This window comes from Macaca fascicularis, chromosome 11, assembly GCF_037993035.2.
Source record: "Macaca fascicularis isolate 582-1 chromosome 11, T2T-MFA8v1.1".
NCBI classification, from domain to species: domain Eukaryota; kingdom Metazoa; phylum Chordata; class Mammalia; order Primates; family Cercopithecidae; genus Macaca; species Macaca fascicularis.
Genome location: NC_088385.1, coordinates 139,026,046 through 139,032,900, shown reverse-complemented (window position 1 = coordinate 139,032,900; position 6,855 = coordinate 139,026,046). Strand labels below are relative to the sequence as shown.

Here is a 6,855-nt window from a genome sequence, read left to right as displayed (position 1 = left end):
AACAATTCCAAAGGTTTATTTCCTTAAATTGATATTACACAATATAACGCAAAGGGCAGGAAATCACACAAAATTTGCTTTAAAATAGACAAAGGGTCCAGCACTATCAACAGAACATTCAACCAGGGGCGGCAGTTGAGGCGCCCAGGACCTGCTTGGACACACGCACACGCGGCCACGACGGAAGCAAGAGGACCAGGACGCCAGGCAAGATCCCCATAGTGCCAGCTTCCCAAGACTCAAGATTCCAGTCGGCCATGAAGCAATAAATACTAACATGCCCCACAAGGTGAGAATAAAGCCATCAAGGTGATGAGGAAGAAATCACGGGGATTTTCTTCTTCTAAGTCCAAGCACAGTGGCAATATTTCAAGTATTGCAAAGAAAAACACACATGTGTGTATTTTTGTCTGTTACGTGGTGTGTGACCCTGGAACCCCCCGCGTGGGTCCATGGCCCCACCGCTGCCTCCCGCAGACTGGGGACTCGTTCAAGTATCTACTGATCCAGGCTGGGCAGACCAAGGGAGGCCCGGGCAGGGTTTGCAGCACGTGCCCGCCTGGAATCCGGAAGGCAGGCCTCTGCGGACACCTTCAGTGGCCCTGAGCAAGGCCAAGGCAGGGAGGGACAGGGCTGTCATCAGGCCCACCCTGCCGAGGGGCTGACACCACAGCTGGCTGTCAAAGCTGGACGGGGAGCTTTTGCATCTGTTACTTTTTTCCTTGCATGAAGTATTCCCCTCATCTGCCCCCAGGCCCAGGTGGGGAGGGTGCTGGGCACACACCTGTCCTGCTGCAGCCACCGACCCAGGTGTGCACAGAGCAGCCTCACCTGCCGGCCATACGCCCCTGCGCCATCTGCCTCTAACCTGGCCCAGTCCTCGCCCTCCCAAAACCAATTCTTAAACACCTACAAGTTTTCTCCTTTAAAGAAAAAATTAGCTGCATAAAAATAAGACACATTTTAGGAATAAAGTGTGAAAGATTACAAGACGTATCCAGGGCTTAGAGAACACGGTGCCTCTGCTGCCGGTCCCTAGAGGAACGCTTGAACAAAGAACTGCCTCTGCCTCTGGTGCAGGGCCCCACTCACCCCGGAGCCAGTTCTCCCCTTGAGGTCCAGACCTGGGCAGCTCCGTGGTCCGGTGCTCAGGCTTGGGGGCCCCGGCATGTGTCCGCTTATGTGTATGTACAAACACCAGGCCACTGCCAGGAATCACCGCCCAGCAGTCCCTGGTGAGGTCCAGATTCTGTCTCTATCTGCATAAAGTGCTTGGGTGATTGACAAAGCTGGGTGGGTATCTCGGAGGGAGAGGCTCCTGGAGACTGGGGGACGCCGAGGCCGCAGGCTCTTCCTGGGCACAGTGACTGCTGACCTGCCCGAAGCAGGAGCTCGCTTTGGCTTTGAGTCGGCAGCGGTCTCAGGCCCTTGCCTGTCCTCCAGGGCTGCCCCGGGGCTAGAGGGTGGTGGCACCCACGCCTGCTGTGCCAGGCAGCCAGAGGGGCAGAAGTTCTGTGATCCCCACCTGTACAAGACGGGAGACACCCCCAAGCTGTGTGGCTCCAGGTGTGCTGGTTCTGCCCCATGACCTGCAGGGAGGCCGGCAGGCTGACTGTCCGTGGGGCCCAGGGCAGGGCTCAGCACCAGCGATCAGTGCCATGGGCTTGTCCCGAGGAGTCCAGCCAGCACAGAGCCCACCCTGCAGGGCTCGGCAGGACCAGGGCCCAGCCAGACCAAAAAAGGTCAGGCACAGATGCCAGTCAGCAGCGCCGAGAGTCTCCGCTCAATGCACAGCTTGCCTGTGGAGGGAGAGGGGGGAGCGTGAGGGAGACGCCCAGAGCCCTCAGCCCCCAGCCCAGCCTGGCACTCACACTTGGCGACGTTCTCGATGTCGGCCTGGTCTGAGAGCATGTGCTGCAGCCCTTCCAGGAGCAGCAGGGCCTTGTGGTAGCGCGGGACGCATCCCTCACGGTGCTGGAACATCTCGTCCAGGGCGGCCGACTGCACCTGGGGGCGAGGGCAGAGGCTGGACAAGGCCAGCTCACCCCACTCCCTCCCAGCGAGGGCTGCCCTGCCTGCACCCATGGCAGCGGCCCAGGGGGGGCAGACAGGCCCTCAGGGCAGTGACATGGGGGGGGTGAGTGCTGGCGCAGCCTTCGGTGCAGAGGGGATGGTCACAGGGCCAAGGGGAGACGCTGCCTGGAACCAGATGACCCTGGCCAGCACTGTCAGCCCCACCCCAGGACAATAGAGTGCCCGCCAGTCAGTCAGTGTCATTACTGCTGCTGCCTGGCCTGCCTGGGTGGGAAGCAGGGGCAGGAGGGAGGCTGACTTTTCCCATGTTTGTTCAGACTGCATTTTTACTGCATGCATACATTTTCTTAAAAAAGGAGACTCAGGCACTCATGAGTTTTTGCCTGTAATCCCAGCATTTTGGGAGGCTGAGGCACGATGATCACTTGAGCCCAGGAGTTAGCGGCTGCACTACACTTCAGCCTGGGCAACAGTGCAAGACCCTCTCTTAAAAAAAAAGAAAAGAAAAAAAAGGGGGAACCCCACCTCAGAGGCAGAGGAAGCTCTTCAGAGCCCAAGCAGGGAGCCTGTGCCCGCGGTACCAGCTGAGTGCACCACACTTCTAGGCAGGTTGTCTGGGACCAGGTGCTGCTTCTGGAGGCTGGCACCTGACTACGAGGCCTGAAGACCAAGTCTCTCATTTTACAATTGGGGAAACTGAGTCTCAGGAAGAGGCATGGCAGGATGCAAATGGGCCATGGCACCCATGCAATCAAGGATGCACCCAGCCAAGCTGTAAGCGCCTGCAGGAGGCCGGGGGCATCACGCTATCATTTCAAGACCTCCAGAAGTGACACCCCCGAAAGTCTCACCAAGCTGTGGGCCTCAAGGTCCCCTCCCAGTGCAGACAGCCGGCCTGGAAGTTCCTGGCCCCTGCCCCACCGGTGTCTGTCTGTCCCGTACCATCTGCCCCACCGGTGTCTCTCTGTCCCGTACCATCTGCACGGCGTGGCTGAAGATCAGCCTCTCGGCAGTGATGCTGTGGACGCGGTCCAGGAGCCGCTGCTTGTCCAGGAAGAAGCGCTGCAACCGCAGGCTCAGGCCCTGGCAGGACACCACGCTGGCCTTGTACAGCTCGTTCAGCCTGCGCACCACTGCAGAGGACGAGGGCGGTCGGCTCCGGGTGCGGCAGACACGGGGCAGGGCTGGAGTGGTCACGATCTGCCCTGCGCACTGAGCGAGCACGTCCCTCCATCCCCGCCACGGCCCTGGCTCTCTGTGGCCTTCAGTGCGCGGCCAGGCTCAGCACCTCGACCCGGGTGCCATCCGACCCCACGGCCTCTGTGCCCTGCACGCTGGGCCAGGCCCCGAGGCCTTTGCACCTTTGCACAGGGGCCTGCTCAGGCAGCCTCCCTGTCACCCTGTCACCCGGACAGTTGCAAGGCGGGCTTCCTCCCCAACCCAGCATGTGCGTTGAGCGGTCACAGCCCTCACCCTGCTTCACGGTGGACGACAGGCAGAGCTTGCCGGCCCGGATCTGGTCGATGGCAGTTTGCAGGCCGGAGGACAGTAGCTCGGCCACCTTCAGGTACAGGACCAGCTGCTCCGCAAAGCTGGGGGTGGCAGGCAGATCAAAGGAGGCAGGTTGGTCCTGGCCCCCAAGCCACCACCCACCCCACCCCACCCCAACCCTGGCAGCACCCACCCCCATTCTCGGCTCAGCAGGCTGATCTGGTCGGCCACCACACTCTCCTGCAGCTGGTACTCAGGGCCCCCGGCCGCCTCGCTGGCGCTGCCCTTCAGGGCTGCGATCTCCAAGACGTGCTGCACGAACAGCAGCGTGAAGCGCAGGCCACGCAGGATCTCAGTGTGCTCTTGCTGCAGGAAGCAGTCGTCAGGGTAGCACATGCTGCCCGGGCTGGGAAGAGGCTTGTCTCCCTTGAGACTCACTGATGATGCCTTGGGGAGGCAGGGCAGGGTCCCCTCCCTTGCTGTAGACCGGGCAGCTGGGATGTGCCCCACCTGACACCCCACACCCGCTCCAGCCAGAATGGAAACCTTTGCTCACTCCAGCCCTCACCTCCATGAGGGTCTCCTCAGGGAGGTCGGGGGCCTCGAAGGTCACAGCCCCCTCCAGGTTGGCAGCAATGGGGTCGGCAAAGCTGCAGCTATGTCCTGGAGCAGGGAGCTCGGGGGCTGGGGCCTCGCTGCAGGCCCCAGACACCAGGTGGCGGGCAGAAGAGCCAGCGGAGCCAGTGGAGCCCACTGCAGGGAAAGGGCGGTGAGGGGCATGCCAGGACAAGCAGACACCGTGGCCCTCATCCCCCACAGGCTCCCACACCTCCAGGGCCCAATGTGCCTCTGCCTCAGTTTACACCCTGTTACCTCCCAAAACTCTAACAGGAGAAGCAGAGCAGGTCCCTAGAGCCCCTACTCAACCTCTTGCCACTCACCACAACCCCCAGGTCCCCAGCTCCCCACCTCAGGCCAAGGGCTGCGGTGCCCATCAAGGGACCCTCTGGGTATCCCGACCCCCAGCCCAGATCTGCCTGGGAGAAGGGCAGCTGCCACTGTCTGGGATGGGGTAGGTGGGTGGCCTGGGGTGCTACTGTGCAACACGGGTGGGCCCGAGGGCCAAAAGGACCTCAAAGGGCAAGGCAGGCCACCCTCACTACGGGGCTGGCAGGTGACCCCAGCGATGGCAGCCCCTGGCCAGGACCAGATGCCCACAAGCCCACCCCTCCCCAGGCAGAACCCACAGTGGGGACCCAGCCAGGCCCCAGGCCCAGAGTATCCCCACACGCCACTGGCTGGGGAACCGAGGGGCACGCCTGTCTGCGACTCCTGACCAACACAGCACAGCCCACGGCAGCTGGGCAAGGAGGCCACAATCCAGACACCGTCCCTGCTCAGCTCATGTTTTGGGGATAAATGGGAACAAGTACCTATCACTCACAGGTTGAGTGGCAGGGGCCGCCTGCGGGGCAGGTACCAGAACCACGTCCGTTTTGTAGACTGGGAGACAGAGCGTGGGTTTCTCAGGGGCCTGAGCTGCTTCCTCAGGCACCCCCAGGCTCTGGGGGGCCGCAGTCCAGCGACCCGAGTTAAAGGATGCCCCCCTCCTCTAGGGCGCTGCCACCACCCCAAAAGGGACAGGGCCTCAGCCTAGCCAGCCCTCACCTGAGAACATCCTGGTGCGGGGGCCCTGGGGCGGCGTGCTCCCACTCGGGGGAGAGCCCACGGTGAAGACTACCGGGGAGGGGCTGCTGGCGCCCCCAGCGCGGGCTCCTGGGTGCAGGCTCCCTCCACAGCCAGCTGAGGGTGCTGGGAGAGCAAGGAAGGGCTCAGGAGCATCCTGGCTGCCCGCCGCCCCCATCCCACAGCCTCTGAGCCTCACCCACCGATCTCCATGGGCTTCTCCTGCAGGCTCTCCGTGCTGCCCGGTTCTGGGGCTTGCGTCCCAAACGCTGCCTTAAGGAGCAGGTCAGTGAGGCGGCTGGTGCTGAAAGACCTGCGGGAGGGTGCAGGGCTGTGCTGGGGGCCCGGCCCACTCCACCCTAACTGGACCTTGAGGGGCCCCTCTGCAGGCCAGACACACGTAATGCACGGTCCCCTGGCCCACCTCGAGAGGCAGGCACTCCTGTCAGCCCAGCTTACAGGTGGGCATGGTGAGGCTCAGGATGGGGACCTGCTGGGAGTCTAGGGCCAGCCATGGGTGGGCCAGGCTCTGGCACCCAGCCACACTGGGCACCCACAGAAGGGCAAGGCCAGGTTTTTCCTGTTCTACCCCCAAGAAGTACACAGCAGAACAATGCAGGGGAAAGGGGCAGCCCCCTCAGCAGCCCATCCAAGGCCTGTTCCCTCCAACTCACCGGCCAAAGGGACCCTTGGGGTCCTCGCCTGGCCGCAGGCCAGGGCCCAGTGGCTGACCATGGAAGGGTCCCACCTCCGAGAGGTCGGGCAGTGTCCGGTTTCGAGGGGGCGCCATCACCATGCCCTGCCGGGCTAGGAGGGCCAGCAGGTTCTGGGAGCTGGGGGTCTTTGGGAAGTCGAAGGAGGGCACAGCCTAGGAGGACAGAGATGGGGTGAAGACTGCCCCGCAGGTCTGCAGCCCTGGGGCCCAGTGCCTGTGGGAGGTGGCCAAGTTGGCAGGAACTGGCAAGGTGTGTGGGAGTGGACTGAGCATGAGCCCAGGCGGGGGTCAGAAGGTACAAAGCTGCCTTCCTCAGTCTTTGTTCAGGCCTGGCCACTCCCACCCGTCTTCCCCAGGGCTCTGTGCCCCTCGACACATGGCAGCGCCCATTACCTTGGTGGGGGAGCCCAGAATGGGGGGCAGGGGGTTTCGCTGCAGGAAGTCGGGCAGCTTGGGTGAGCCCCGCAGGTTCCGGCAGGACTGCAGCCCGTGGGACGGCTGGGGAGGGCTGGCCTGTGGGGGGCTGAACACGGCTCCCAGGGGGTCCGTGGGGGGTTTGGGCAGCTTGGGGCGGACGACGTGCAGGTCAGACAGGTTGGGGGCACTGTGCAGGCGGCAGCCCAGCCCGGAAGTGCGGGTAGAGTGCTCGGGCACAGAGGAGCCTAGAGAGGAGGACAGGCCTCGTCACGACCTTCCGGTCCAGCGGCCTAGCCCTAGGCCCCACTGCTGCCACACGGAGGCCCCTTGGGGTAAACGGTAAGGCCCCACTTTTTTTTTTTGAGACAGAGTCTCACCCTGTCGCTCAGGCTGGAGTGCAGTGGTGCGATTTCGGCTCACTGCAAGCTCCGCCTCCCAGATTAAACCTGTTAAAGCCACTGTTAAACCTGACCCCCAGCCAGCACAGAAGACCGGCACAGAGGGGATGAGAA

At 62.8% G+C, this 6,855-nt stretch overlaps 1 protein-coding gene across 6 annotated transcripts in view; it reads right to left on the bottom strand.

The window, feature by feature from the left end:
• ULK1 (unc-51 like autophagy activating kinase 1) overlaps positions 1–6,855 on the bottom strand; it is a 30,480-nt gene continuing 23,625 nt past the window's right edge. For 4 of the 6 annotated variants that reach the window (XM_045366305.3, XM_045366306.3, XM_045366307.3 and 1 more), the window contains 10 exons: positions 6,320–6,588; positions 5,886–6,079; positions 5,415–5,524; positions 5,194–5,337; positions 4,094–4,278; positions 3,719–3,891; positions 3,508–3,626; positions 3,010–3,167; positions 1,872–2,007; positions 1–1,799 (listed from right to left, as the gene is read on the bottom strand). In XM_045366305.3, the coding sequence (XP_045222240.1) occupies positions 1,744–1,799; positions 1,872–2,007; positions 3,010–3,167; positions 3,508–3,626; positions 3,719–3,891; positions 4,094–4,278; positions 5,194–5,337; positions 5,415–5,524; positions 5,886–6,079; positions 6,320–6,588 (1,544 nt within the window). In that variant the 3' untranslated portion in view covers positions 1–1,743. Of the gene's footprint in view, positions 1,800–1,871; positions 2,008–3,009; positions 3,168–3,507; positions 3,627–3,718; positions 3,892–4,093; positions 4,279–4,969; positions 5,029–5,193; positions 5,338–5,414; positions 5,525–5,885; positions 6,080–6,319; positions 6,589–6,855 lie in introns of all 6 variants that reach the window. The other 2 variants (XR_012420859.1, XR_012420860.1) reach the window with 1 other exon arrangement.